Below are 15365 nucleotides of genomic sequence, written 5' to 3'. Positions count from 1 at the left end.
AACAAATGATAATGGCATGTGCTTCCACTGGCAGTCAGACCTGCTGGTTCTGTGACTTTGGGAAATGAATAATTCATCTGTTTTTCCAGGTGGCAAGCTGTGGTGGGCCGATGAGGATCTGGCTCAACTGGGAACGGTCGCCAAACGGGATGGACGTAACCCGGCAGTGCTACGCAATAAGACCAGTGGAGTGGTACACATGAAGGTGTACGACAGAGATGGTCAGAAAGGTTTGTTGTGATACAGTCAAGGTTGCTTGAAAAAGAAGACTGAAGTTTAACATCTTTTTAGAGCTGTGGGATTTCTTTCCAATGTTGACATGTTTTCCAAAAGAACAGGAAGCTATATCAGGAAGGACAAACATAAAATATGCCAAAAAAAAAAAAAACTTGTAATTGCAAAATGTCTTTCTTCTGATGTACTACATTAAATAAAACTCAAATTAAAAATGAATAAAGAAAAAAAACTATATAGACATACTAAAAAACACACACAACAAAATTACTCAAACTATAACTTGAATTTCAATAACATTAAATTAAAAAAATGAAAAAATACAAAAATAAACACTAATTTAAAATAAACACTATAAAATATAAAAAAATATATACAATCTCAATGATACTAAAATAACACTGTCATGTACCATGATTTAGCTACTTGATAGTATTGTACATTTTTATTCTCAAGAGCGTTTGATATATAATTTTGCTCAGTTTTCCTTGTTTAGGACTACACAAGCAAATAAATGAGCTTTAAAGTTAATAGGCATGGACTAAAAGCCACAAATCTGATTTTGATTTTGTAGAGTCTTAAAGTAGCTTATAAAAATAAATGTGCTAAAATAAACAAGACCATAAATTTTAAGCATTATACTGTGTTGTTTAATTTACTTGTAAATTGCTAGCTCTAAGTCAACTCTTTTCTGTTTTGTATCTTCATTTTTTTTCTTTGCATAATATCACAGGCTAATCTTCCGTGAGTGTAAGCAAATATATATTCAGATATTGGTTTTCCATTTTGTGAGTTATTCTGCAAATAATTCACACTAATGGCAGATCCATTAACGGCATTGCTGTAGATCCCACTAAACTGTCGACTTGAATAAGGAATGACCATTAAACGGGCTCAAATGTAAATCTATCCAGCCACCAAATTTCTCCAACAGCAATTAGCCTCTCTATTCATAATGTGGAGCTGTCTTATTACTGTCGTAGATGTGCAAGCTGAGCTTTCCCTGAGAGCTTGTGCTAATACAGTGGTGCAGTTTCCCTCCCCTTCACTTTCAGTTATACAATTAAGACGAGAGTTAGACTTCCAGGAAGAATGTCAAGTCATCTTGACTTGACAGCAACACTAAAACCTTTCATCAAATGAGGAGAGATATTCCAAATTTACGACCATTCCATTGTGGCCGAACCTGTTAATGAATTGCTTTCAAATAAAAGCGTAAATGACATCTCAGAAACTGTCTCAAATTAGTCCACTGCTTCAGCTTTGCTTGTATAGCTCATAAGCAGGCTTGTATAGAATCTGCAAACATTTTTAGAATTGTAAGTGCTAATTTGGGGGGGAAATCTGCAGAATGTTGTGGAATGGATTTAAACATAATGAAATAAGTTAAACAGAACTCAGAATGCATTTGCTGATAGCTGAAAGCATAATCCAATTAGACAAAATGCAAACACTCAAGAGACAGTAGATGTGAACTGTAAGAACTTTAAGTATTTGATATAGAGGAATATATATACCAAAAAGAAATAGATAGATTACATAAACTGAAAATGTGTTTCAATTTAATCAATTCCATTGCAGTTTTGTTTACTGAGTTTCATTTTTTACTTCAATTTAATGTTAACATATCAAATTTTATATTATGGTTTCATTCTTGTTTTTAATGATATTGCAGTCCCCCGCCCCCACCCCTATTGACAGTCCTAGTTTTTATCAATAGTAATTGGAGTTTTGTTAGGCAATATTCTCTGTAAATCTGCTTTGGATTGAAATTGGAGTAGCTATATTCACAATAAATAAATTCAGCTTTGGCGTCACAAGAAGAAATTACATTTTAAAATGTATTGAAATGCATTTAAAAATATATTCTATAATTATTTTACATTGTAATACTATTACTGTATTTTTTTATCAAATGAATGCAGTCTTGGTGAGCATAAGAGACTTCTTTAAAAAAAAAAATAAATAAATAAAAAATAAAGAAAGACATTTCCAATCCCAAACATGAAAGGTGGTGTACACATTAACATTGAGAATAAAATAAGCATCAGTCTCAACTTAATTATTTGAGATATTTTAATAATTTGCTTTGGCTTTAGTATAAGGACTATATATACTTAGTTTAATTTTAGAAGCCTTCATATTTTCTCATACGGTATAAATGGGTCAAACAATGGGATGCTAGAGGGGTTCAGGAAATGTGTGAAAACAGTCATTATTTTTGTAGTTTAATTTGGCTGCACTAGTAAATCTGAAATGACATTGTAACGGGGCTGACGAGACGTGAGACGTGCGGATCCATATGCAAAGCTTTATTTGGAGAAGACAGGGACATGGTCATAAGACAGGCAGGGTAAACAGTGGCAACCAGGAATATGGAGGGCAAGACACAAGAATAATCCTAGGGCTAGCGTGGGTCACAGGGGCAAGGCTAAAGGGAGAAGTCCAGAAAAACAGGCGAAGATCAAAACCGAAGGAGACAGACAAGGCAAGGCAAAACTAAGCTAAGGTCGAAACCGAAGGAAACAGACAAGGCAAGGTAAAACTAGGCTAAGGCTAAGGCCGAAACCGAAGGAAACAGACAAGGCAAGGCAAAACTAGGCTAAGACTAAGGCCGAAACCGAAGGAAACAGGCAAGGCAAGGCAAGGCAAGGCAAGGCAAGGCAAGGCAAGGCAAGGCAAGGCAAGGCAAGGCAAGGCAAGGCAAGGCAAGGCAAGGCAAGGCAAGGCAAGGCAAGGCAAGGCAAGGCAAGGCAAGGCAAGGCAAGGCAAGGCAAGGCAAGGCAAGGCAAGGCAAGGCAAGGCAAGGCAAGGCAAGGCAAGGCAAGGCAAGGCAAGGCAAGGCAAGGCAAGGCAAGGCAAGGCAAGGCAAGGCAAGGCAAGGCAAGGCAAGGCAAGGCAAGGCAAGGCAAGGCAAGGCAAGGCAAGGCAAGGCAAGGCAAGGCAAGGCCTCTGTAGAGTAGCTATCGCTAGGAGAGTGATAATCGCTAGACAATACTCGGCAGAGGGAAGGAAACAGAGTGAGTGTTAAATAGTGAGGGAGTGATATGAAACAGCTGGGTGCAATCAGTGTAAACAGCTGTGTGCAATCCGTGCTGAGTGCAATCAGTGCAATGAATGATGGGATATGTAGTCCTGAGAGATGTGCAACAGTGTGTAGTGCGAGAGTCAATGAAATTGGAAGTTCATGGCCCGGATTCGTGACAGACATACTCTACATATGTTTTCAGAACTGTTTGGAATATTATATTGCAGCAATGTAAGAATTAGAGATGGAGAAGTCCAAAAGCTACAGTCAGCAGTTTTTCCTCAAGACTGATTTTTCATTCATCATCATGTTTTCTCCTCTCATTGTGGTCTCTCTCAGGTAGGAATGCCTGTCAGTTGAATAACGGTGGTTGCTCGCAGCTCTGTCTGCCCACATCTGAAAACACACGCACATGTGCCTGCACCATTGGCTACAACCTGCGCAGTGACCGTCTCTCCTGTGAAGGTAGGCTGCTGTCATGGCCTGTGTCCTTATGTTTTACAGGGATGTCACATTTTTTCTTCACTTCTAACAGGCCCGTTCACATCAAGAACGATAACTATATTAGTTACATTAGTTATTAGTCTGTTTATTCTAAGCACACGCTTGTCTGCCGCTTTCAATTCTCAAGCTCATGTAAGCAGGATTGATTCTGACAATGTGTCAATGTTTTTATCATTCATCAGCTGGAAAAAAAAAAGTTCTGAAAGTGATTCCAACGACATCTTTTCTCTGTGCCTTTATCGTTATAGCTGTGGTGTGGACTCTGCTATTATTTAATACTGAGAACTATTTTTAGAACTATATCTTTATCGTTATCTTTATAGTTAGTGTCCTTGGTGTGAGCAGGCCTTAATTCATGTTGTCTTTCGTTTATCTACTTGTTTTGTGCCCAAAGAAAACTGTATGAGGTTTGTTTGACCTCCATCTAACATCTTTCGCTTGCTGTTGTTTATCACAGGCCTGAGTTATTTTCTGATGTACTCTTTTCATGAGGGGATACGTGGAATCTCTTTGGATCCCAGTGACCACGCCGAGACCCTGATGCCCATCAGCGGCACCTTGTTTGCTGTTGGCGTGGACTTTCATGCAGGTACAAACATGGCACTTCCCGTGACTCAATCCTGCTATCTTCCACTCTCTTCACTAGTGTATAGAACTACTCTCTGAATCCTCTCTGTGTGCACAACAAAGATAAGGCATGTATTGCTTTCTCTGCATTATTTTTTTAAATGTTGTTTGCTGTACAGTCTCATATTAGCTACACAGTCTCTTACCAGCTCAGAAGGGACTTAACAACACTGCATATCGCATGTAGAAGAGATAAACAGCTAAGATGAGTTAAACAAGTAGGCACAAACAGTAACTCAGATAAATGTTCTCCTTATATCTCTTATTGCTACAACCATAAAAGACAGAAGGCAGTATAGTAGATAATCTAGCAAATGGAAGTAGAGCCGACATCACCACGTTGATGGCATTGAGGGGTTGTTGTCATACTATGCATTATTCATTCTGTGAATTAGGTTAATTTGACTGCGGTCTGATGCAAGATTATTCAGCCTGTTTCAGGGGAGCATTTTGTGGTGACAAGTGGCATAAATGAAGTGAGCGTCAAGGGGGCAGTCCACATGTGATGGTACCAAATTAGCATTATAACAATCAATAATATGAGACATTTCCATAAACATGCAAACACATATGCATGCAGTAGTACAGACCTACTGTAGTATTATTGTGTTAAATTAGATAATAGCTAAAAAAAGTTATAAATCTATATTAATTTACAATAATACAATTATTATTGCATTCAATTTACAATATTCAAATTATTATTGCATTGTGTAACTATTTGCTATTTATTTTGTCATGTTAAAGTTATATTTTTTTTTGCCATGATTTTATGTATTTAGTTAGTTATTTAAATTAGCAATATGGTAACATAAAATAGCACTACTACTATGTTTCATAATAATAATAATAATAATAATAATAATAATGGGTCCTTAAAAATAAGGGCTGTAATTCAATGAAAAAAAGTCTTATTATATTTTACAATAGATTTTAATATTATAATATTGTGTACCATGTTCATTAATACTAATAATATTAATAATAATAATTATTATTATATACAGTAGTAGGTGCTGTTGTCAATAAATAATGAATTTAACAAGAAAACCACTACTTTGTAATATAGCCTACTTCATCCTTTGTATCTGCTTAAACTGAAAGGAGGTTTATATATATTCAAACTAATAAAATAATATTCAACTGGCGACTTTAACTCATTAGCTAAACAGGTCGTTTGTCACATGCTGTGTGGGTTGGGAAACATGGCAGAATTGCTGACCTCAGCAGCAGGGCAATAGCGGCAGATGGTCAGAGAGTATCAATGCAAATGCTCTCGCCTACCACCAGAATCCGCTCATCTCAGGTGAAGAAAACCCCAGTCCAGCTCAGCCTATTACAGCTGATTACACATGCATAACATTTGCATGTTATTTAGAGGCAGCTTGTTGGAGCATGAAACAGATGAGGGCCTTCCAGCTGGCTGCTGTCACATGTAAGAGATCCGTTAGCTGAGTGTGAATTCAGTAATAACAGGAGGATGCAAATAAATAACTGCTCTCGTCACACTCAGTTGTTGGGCAAAAACACCACTTACATTTAGAGCATGCTTCTGTCAAAACAATAAATTAGTCATTGCTAATCTTGTTTGATTTGTTTGCTACACAATGTTTGTATGTCACTTTAGCACTTTGAATGAAATTCCATTACAAAATGCTTGTTGGTTTCTTTAGTTATTGTTACTACTAAACAGCATTAGAAATTAATATGGGGTCCCTTACGAACAATATTAGAAGTGTCCAGAATATTTCTGCTTCATTTCTTTCTGTTTTTGACATAAAGGGTATGAGATGCTTTCTCATACACTATTTATGTTGCAAGTTTTATTCTTCATGAAATATGTCCTCCTTCATACAGGCAATGATACAGTTTACTGGACAGACATGGGATTAAACCGGATCTCAAGAGCCAAGAGGGATCAAACATGGAGGGAAGACATTGTCACTACTGGCATCAACAGAGTGGAGGGCATCGCAGTCGATTGGATTGCTGGTAAGACACAAACATTATTTTAACAATAGAATGCTGCCATTTTTTACCATTGTCACAAGGAATCCAAATAAAATCTTTGCATTTCTAGCCTTTAGATATAATACTATTAAAATGTTTGAGGTCAGTACAATTCTTTTTTTTAATGTTTTTGAAAGTGTCTTGCTCACCAAGGTTGCATATATTTGGTCAATAAATACAATATAATACAATACAATTTAAAAACTTTAAAAACTGTAATATTGTGAAATATTATTGCAATTTGGAAACATCTTTATTTATTTATTTATTTATATATAAATACATTTATTCATTTTATTTATTTATTTTCCAGGTAACCTTTACTGGACAGACCATGGCCTCAACCTGATTGAAATTGCTCGTCTGAATGGTCTCTACCGTTCAGTTGTAATATCAGAAGGGCTGGACCAGCCAAGAGCCATTGCAGTGCATCCACAGAGAGGGTACGTCAGATGCTTCTGAGACAACGGATCAGTTTCAGCCATGTCTACTGTTCAGTAATATAAATTTTTAGAAGCATTTTAGAAATTACTGAGTGAATTTTAGGGAACTATGCAAGTGCATTAGACCAGATAATACAATGAGCTCTTGGAAGAGAAATGAAAATGCATTTTAAACCTTTGAAGGTCAAATAAATTTTGTGATCTGACTCCACTAATGAATCAAATTAAGAATTTAAAACCAGATATGCATATCCATTTAGGCATAGGTCCATTTTGGAGTCCATTATGGTATTGTTTCAGTAATTAGGGTCAAACTTTATGGTTTACTTTCTTGCCAGATTTGTCTGTGTTTGCCTTGAATTTGATGTTTACAACCTTCAATCAGAATCACAAAGTGAAAAGATATATGAGCGCTTTAACCCATCTACCATCAATCTGCTGACAGCAGACAGCATCAGGAGTGGGATCCTCTTAAAAAAAACAGCCTCCTATTCAAGCCTAAGGCTATGAAATATGTCTTTTCATTTTTCCAGTTGAGTCAAACTTTGAATGATGGTTCCTTGGTGGAATAACAACAGTTATACACTTTAAAGGAATAGTTCATCCAAAAATAAAAACTCTGACATCTTTTACTCACCATCATGTCATTCCAAAGCCATACAACTTACTTCTGCAGAGCACAAAAGTAGAAGTTCTGTCCTGGTGGCTCTTTTCCTTGTAATTTTATAGTGAATGGATAAAGCTTTCAAACTTAAAAAAGGATGCAAACAGTATCACAAAAGTGGTTCATATGACTTAATTAATGTCTACAACCCATTCATTGTGAACCATATCAGTCAGATAAGAATCAAATGATTCATTGAAAATATGTTCAAAGGCATGGTTCATTAATGAACATGCAAGGTGCTCTAGGTACAATGTCAAGATATATTCAGTAATAAACGACTGTTTCTAAAAAAAAAAATAATAATAAATTTATCAGATGATTCAGATGAGCCATATGGACAACTTTGTGTGATGCTTTTATTTTCATTTTTAAGCTTGATGTCTTCACTTTTTTTGTTATAAGTAAGAAGGTAAGAAAGCTGTATGGGTATGGAATGACATTAGGTTGAATAAACAATGCCATAATTTTTGATCAATGCCTTTAAGGTCACTATGAATTATAGAATACAGATTTATAAGTTTTAAAAATCAAATAAAAAATTTCATTGAAAAGATTCAGTTCAAAAGAATGATTTGTTCACAATGATTCATACTGTACTTCTCTAATGAACATGCCAAGGAGCTCTAGGGCTAATGTCAAAATATATTTAATGATGATGAGTCGTATGGACCAATTATGATACTTTTCCCTCCTTTTTGAAGCTTGGAGTCTTCAAGTTTTTGTTTTCTGCTTAAAGCTGCAGTCCGTAAATTTTGCCTCTTTGTCGCCATCTCTGTTTGAAAACCTGGAATTGCAGCTGTGTGCAGAATTATCTAGCTTGCGTGGGTTGTGAGTCGGTTTGGCTCCAGCGCGGATTAATCTAATTATTTGAAGAGTATGTGTGGCAGTCAGTCACCACACCGGTGTGGATATTTACTGTACTTCGCAATCACAGATTCTAGCCTACGTCTTGGAATATATGACTCAAATAAGCATTTTCACCAGATATTGCCATCTGAACAAGTAAGTAACAAGTCTGCCACGTTTGTTCTGACCAACTGAGGAAAAAAGCATTACCATAAATCTCATTACCAATGGTGATTAAATCTAAAGTTTGGTTAGCTCATATCACATCAAACCGTGCAAATTATTATTATTGTTATTCTTTATTCTCAAATGTTTCATGTTAACAACATCAGCATTGGTGACTATGAGTATAGTGTGTATTAGTGTGTAGATTAAAATTTCTGCACAGTCTAATCTAATTGTCATACTCTAAGAAATTATTTTAACCCAAAAAGCTAATTATGCTCCCTTCGAAATGTTTTTTTCTTTAAAATACAAATCTTTGTAATCCCAGGCTATCTGTAATCAGAAGCACATTTATAACTGGAATATAATTTAATTTCATTCACATGTGTTTCATAAACACATAATCCTTTATGGATTAAAATCCACCATCAAAATTATACATTTAATTATTCTGGCTGCTGTGAGAAAAGGCTATAAACGATTGGCCACCTGCAGGATCCTCACATGCAATAGCCTAGTAGCCGGGACAACTTCTTTATGTTTACAGACGTGACGTAATGACGCAGTGCCATGCTCGAATTTCACGCGAAAACCTACCCGTACCACTCAAATTAGAAAACATTATTATAAGATAACCATTGTGAATTGGGCTAAAGTAAGGCGATAGTTTTGAACACTGGCTGGTTATGTACTTGCTTAAATATTGATTTCGGATCATTTTAACCAAAAAAAGATACGGACTGCAGCTTTAAGTAAAATAAAGAAAATCATATTTGTCTGGAATGACATTAGAGTGAACAAATGATAACAGGTTTGTGGCTTTCCTCACTATAAGTCACTATAAAATGTAGAATTTGGCATGGTTAAAGTAGTATTCCACATCTGATTTTTCCAATCAACAGTTATTTATTCTGGACTGAGTGGGGGAAGAATCCTTGCATAGGTCGTGCACGGCTGGATGGTTCAGACCAAGTGACCCTGGTCAGTTCTGGTATCGCCTGGCCGAATGGAATCACCATTGACTATGAGGTAGGGCAAATTGATTCCACTTCCTGTTACTCTGCTCACTCTCTTTTCTTCTGATGCTGATAAAATGGGGCTGCTCAAAGGGAGAGGCGCTGATGTGCATTTTCAAATTGCTTTCTAGGAAAATAGATTATACTGGTGCGACGCCCGGACCGACAAGATAGAAAGGATCAACCTTGAAACCGGGGAGGGCCGAGAGATTGTACTGTCAGCCGCCAACGTGGACCTGTTCTCCGTGGCTGTGTTCGGGGCTTACATCTACTGGTCTGACAGGTAATTTATTATTTTACTAAGTGCTACACTCTCCAAAGTGGCCCACGGAGCCAGCTGCTCTAGTCTCAATGGATTAACCCCTTCCGAGCAAGGTTATTATTGAGACCTGCCGTATGATTCTGTCGTCTCCCAGGCAGACTCCGTAGGCCTTATGTAAATAGGATGTACTGTAAGTCATCGGCAAGGTGACGTTTTCTCGGCTTTGCAGTTTTTTAATGTGTCTTGCTGCTTTTAATTAGATAACCACCATCATAACGCTGATGTCAGACTCTTTTTCTGTGCCGTCTGTGGCAGAGCCCATGGCAACGGATCGATCCGGCGTGGATTCAAAAGCGATGCCACTGATGCTGTCACGATAAGAAGTGGTCTTGGTGTCAACCTGAAGGACGTGAAAGTGTTTAACAAAGGCCGGGAGAAAGGTTGAGGTTTCAATTTAATGAGTTCATTTTTATTATGCCACATATGTATTCTTTGGACAAAACACAATTATAATGAATATCTCGGTGTTCATCTAGTGATGTTTTTCTATGCTTTGGCATGCAGGCACAAACCCGTGTGCGAGGAGCAATGGAGGTTGTCAGCAGCTGTGTTTTCACCTGGGCAGCGGAAGAAGGACGTGTTCATGTGCTCATGGGTACTTAGCCGAAGATGGCTTTGCTTGCCAAAGATATGAGGGCTATCTTCTGTACTCTGAACGGACCATCTTGAAAAGCATCCACCTGTCTGACGACAGTGATCTTAACTCCCCTCTCCAACCTTTTGAGAATCCAGACTACTTCAAAAATGTCATCGCTCTGGCATTCGATTATCGGCAGCAGGCCTCACACCACAACCGCATATTCTTCAGCGACATCCATTTTGGGAATATTCAGATGATCAATGATGATTGGTCTGGAAGACAGATCATAGTTGAAAGTAAGTCTGGTTGGTTTTTTTAGTGCTTTCATGCATAAATGGGTTTCAAGGGGCATTTGGAAAATCCTACTAATTGCTAGCCTTTTGTTGGTCATGAAAGATGTCCAAAGATGCTTCTTCCACAAAAGTGGGCATTTGTTTTTGGTCCTGTCGTCGTCCTGATGCAGACTCATTGCAGTGACCCACATATTGTTTAATGTTCTGCCGCTAGAACCATTCCAGCTTCTTAGCAGCCATTTGTGAAAGGCCATTTGTTGGGAACGGTAAGTGGCATTGCCTGTGATGTACAGCAAGGCCTCGATGCATCCAACATCTATTAAAAGTGTTATAATAGCTACCTCAATTTTTCTGCAACTAAATGGGACCAATTTAACTGTCAAAAAAGATGTTTAAAACACTGCATCTTTTTCTGTGTCCTCACTCTTGATGGATTAAAATCACGTGTCTCATTTCCACCGTCCTCAAACTGTAACAGAAATATGAATGGAAGCAGGGTGATATTTTTCAAGATCCTGCCTGTCACTGTTGTTGGAAAGTTCAGAATATGGTTATTGATTTCCTCATGTACGCTATATACGGCAGACATTTCAGCCGCGATCGATATTCACATCTGATAGTGGCCCACAATGGAAACCTAATATGCCTAATTGACTGTGTATTATCCATTTACAGTGTAATGAGACAACTATGACAGATTTTATTATCAAACAACTCATGTACTGCTTATAATAACTGCACATACTGTAGTGTGTGTTTACAGATGGACTTTCAATTGTTTACAACGTAATTTTAGATTCAGAACTCATACTGACACAATTAGGTTCAAATGGCAGGTAATAAGACGTAGCAATAATGTACATGTACACCAGAAATTCTTGAATAAGATGGACTATCCTTTAAATCGAAAAACCATTTCTGTGTCCTAGGTAAACGGGGAAAGAAATCCCTTAATACCTTTTCGGTACTTAGTAACCCAGCTCATTTCACTTTGCTGGGGTTAATGCGATGAAGCAGATATACTTAGAAAGCTTCTGTGCTCCATGATTGGTGCTTCTATCCACTTACAGTACTCTCTGAATTCTGTTTTAACTAGCCTCATTGCTCCTTAAGGAATTAGACCTTTTTTTTTTTTTTTTTCTTCAAATTTCACTTCTACTTGATTAGCCTTTTTTTAGGCTACACTTTGTGATCGTGTAAATGGTTTTGTTCTGATTCATCCTTGCCTTTGTTTAGCATATGTAACAAAATATAATTTACATCAGTTAGGATCACTGTTTTTTTTTTGGTTTGTTTTTTCTCTCAAGTGTACAGTATACTGGGAAAAACATGAAAATTACACACACACACAAAAAGCTGTGGTTGCCGGAACTGAAACTGCCATAACTGAAAAAACATAGTTACTTAATCGAAAAACCATCAAATGTGACCTGTCACACAGGGAATTCTGGGAATGTCAGTTTACAGTATTTTAATGTAAATGCACACTAAATGTAAGTTAAGGTTAGATCTATTACAGTTATTCACTGTATACAGTAAGGAAACATACTGTTAACCAGTTAACAGGTTTTTGCAGTAACGTTTTTTTTCAGCCTAAAACTCAGATTAGATATTTTGATGCGTATCCAGCCTGTTAATGTTCACTTTTTGAAGGAGAAGTGCATTTCACCATTCACATGTACTTTTTATACCCATGCCACACTGTAACATTCACAGATATCCTCCACCTCTATCCATTTGACCATAAGTACCCCAGCCAGAGAGAGTGAGAGTGTAATGTTGACTACAGGTTGAAATGAGCTGGCTCTTTTGATGGCGTCTCCACATTCGAGTTCACTCACTTTCCCAGAGATGAAAGCCAATCCCAGCCACCTTGACTACATGCACACTTAGAAACGCATACAAACACCCTCTCCATTCTGTCACCAGGAGAGGGTGAGGACGTTAATCTGTATTTCCCTAATTAAGTCATACATCCCCTGTTAATTACTCCCTGGCCTCTCTAACAGTTTCTACAAAGGCAAGCTGTCAGGCACTTTTTATTGTGAATGATTAATTAGTGATGGATTTCTGCAGACTATATTCTCTAAGATCTTTCAAATAGTAGCATTTTTAGCTACATTTTTAGCTTTAGTTTAAACAATTGCTATTTCACTGATGAATTTTTAGACATGATAGCAGACAAAGCCTAACTGTTTTATAATGCTTAGTGAGATGTCGCTTTGATTGATTATGGTTTTCTGAATGCACACACTCACTGTGTTATTCACAATGTATTTAAATATAGTAAAAAAAAAGATAATTTATAACATTTATCTATCTAAAAAAAAATAAACACCTAAGCTGTTAATACTACAGGTGAAAGCATTAACACACAGAGGTCTGTTCATTTCCAAACTGCAATATCAATGAAAACACACTATTTAATCACCTTTCCATGCGACTGGATTCAGTATGTCTTAGCATGGTCAAACTGTAGCTTGTTGTTTTCTGTAGGTGTGGGTTCGGTTGAGGGCTTGGCTTATCACCGTGCCTGGGACACGATTTACTGGACTAGTTCCACCACCTCAAGCATCAGCAGATACACAGTAGACCAGAGCCGACAAGCAGCTTTTACCAGGCAAGCCGTTGTCACCATGTCTGAGGATGACCATCCCCACATCTTGGCCCTGGATGAATGTCAAAAGTAAGGGAATTTTTTTGCTCATTTGGGTATCTGATATTGTCGGTCTGTAAAGAATACTGTCCAAAAAAATGCCATCGAGAGCGTTTTTAGCAATAATCAAGGGCAATACTTTTGTACAGAAAGATATCATTTCACATGAGAGTTTGAGTTTGTTGTCATGTGCATTGACATGCTTATTTGCACTTCAGAACATTCAAAATGCCCAGTCATCGGTCATGTGACATGCAAAAACCAATTACATTTGGTGTGACGCGTATAAAACGTGCCATTTTTCTGCTCCAACAGAGGGAAAGATTTCATTTGCTATAGACTAAACAAAATGAACACATTCACTTTGTCAACGCATAGTGTGAAACAAAATTGATTTTTATTGTCAGGAGGAAGCATATTAACTTTTAAAATCAAGAGCAAATTGATTTGTCACACACAGGAAAACTAAAATATATGGAATGTCAATCAGTCAAGAAGGAAAACATTTTAATTAGTTTGACCTCATCAGATGAGCAGGGCGCCATGTGAAATTTGTTGTGGATGGGATATTTTTATTCCTGATCCAGCAGAGTGGCAACTCTCCAGACATAGTGGATGGTATATGCACTTAAATATCCACTCTAAAAGAACCATTTGAGACTGATGAACAGCATTGATATTCAGAAAGATGTGCTGACCCTGAGTTCACCGACTACATTAAACCCTCAACCTTGGAGAGAATATGCTTACTTGGTAATCTGGCACTTTTTCAAATGGACTACCGACTGCTGTTAATTAGAATCTAACCTGAAATGATTAATTGGCATAGAAAGTCAGCATGTATCACTAATTTTCAATTAGACCGTGGAATTAGACTGTGAAAGGAACTTGTAAGAGAAACGTCAAATAGGCCCTGAGTACTTTCTGTCCACTATTATTTGTGCAGTCAGTGATATTCCCATGCGTCATAGAGTCGGTTTAAAAATACCGGCAGACGACAGTATTGAATCGTCTTGCTAGTGCTGTCTGTAAAATCGCTTCTATTGCTCTAATTTTTTGTCCTGTGTACTTTGTAGCCTCATGTTTTGGACCAATTGGAATGAGCAGCACCCCAGTATCATGCGCTCCACTCTTGCAGGAAATAACATGAAAGTCATCATTAGCACAGATGTATTCACTCCTAACGGACTCACAATTGACCATAAAGCGGAAAAGCTGTATTTCTCTGATGGCAGCTTGGGCAAAATTGAACGCTGTGAATATGATGGCTCCCACAGACATGTGAGTATGACTCTTTCTCTGTTTCATGGTGTTTCACAGAACATTTTTTTCAATTAAAATTGCTTTACAGCATTTATTAATCTAGGTTGATGCTAATTTCTAAACGTAGTCTTTTATCATTTATAAAATATGTAATATTTTATCAATTTTATAAATTAAACTAAATGAATTAATGCTTTAAAAAAATTGTTCCAACGTTAGTTGTAGGGCTGTGCAGCGGAGCCAATATTTGTAACTGTAACAAGCTGTAACAATGGAAGTGGATGGGGCTTTATCCAGAAGTGCGTACAATTAAACTGAAAACCGTCATGTCTGTGGTTTTACAGCCTATCTTTTTTCTTTGTAGTTATAACTTAACAAATATGTCTTTTATAACTGATAAAATAATATTTTTCATTATGATTAGAACATTTGAGCCAATAGCCTCATTTAGACCGTGCTTTTAGGTGTAATGCAGTTGTGCTTCGGGAGACCTGAGTTCAAGTCCCAGCTCGGGGACCTTTCGTGATTAACAAGTTCTTATTAAAATAATAAATAATTAAAATAATAAGTAATAATAAATGCTAATAAAAGTAAAATAGGAGGAATATATAACTCTGTGTACTGAGTAATGTCAGGACAACCACAACCTCAAATAAGAGGAGGCTGACTGTATAAATAGCTGATTAGAGAACATGGAGGTTGAAAGAAATA

The 15365-nt window shown here is 37.1% G+C and overlaps 1 protein-coding gene across 1 annotated transcript in view; it reads left to right on the top strand.

The window, feature by feature from the left end:
* The window catches only part of LOC107568233 (low-density lipoprotein receptor-related protein 1B-like), a 159521-nt gene that overhangs the window by 127460 nt on the left and 16696 nt on the right, over positions 1–15365 (top strand). Inside the window, exons 31-41 of the mRNA XM_016254167.1 lie at positions 90–230; positions 3602–3727; positions 4224–4355; positions 6251–6385; positions 6717–6846; positions 9427–9553; positions 9672–9823; positions 10118–10242; positions 10367–10738; positions 13232–13421; positions 14468–14672. Coding sequence (XP_016109653.1) covers positions 90–230; positions 3602–3727; positions 4224–4355; positions 6251–6385; positions 6717–6846; positions 9427–9553; positions 9672–9823; positions 10118–10242; positions 10367–10738; positions 13232–13421; positions 14468–14672 — 1835 coding nt within the window. The remainder of the gene's footprint in view (positions 1–89; positions 231–3601; positions 3728–4223; positions 4356–6250; positions 6386–6716; positions 6847–9426; positions 9554–9671; positions 9824–10117; positions 10243–10366; positions 10739–13231; positions 13422–14467; positions 14673–15365) is intronic.

The sequence above is a fragment of the Sinocyclocheilus grahami genome, unplaced genomic scaffold (assembly GCF_001515645.1).
Source record: "Sinocyclocheilus grahami isolate Dianchi unplaced genomic scaffold, SAMN03320097.WGS_v1.1 scaffold1226.1, whole genome shotgun sequence".
Lineage (NCBI taxonomy): Eukaryota > Metazoa > Chordata > Actinopteri > Cypriniformes > Cyprinidae > Sinocyclocheilus > Sinocyclocheilus grahami.
This window is presented reverse-complemented; position numbering and strand designations above follow the sequence as displayed.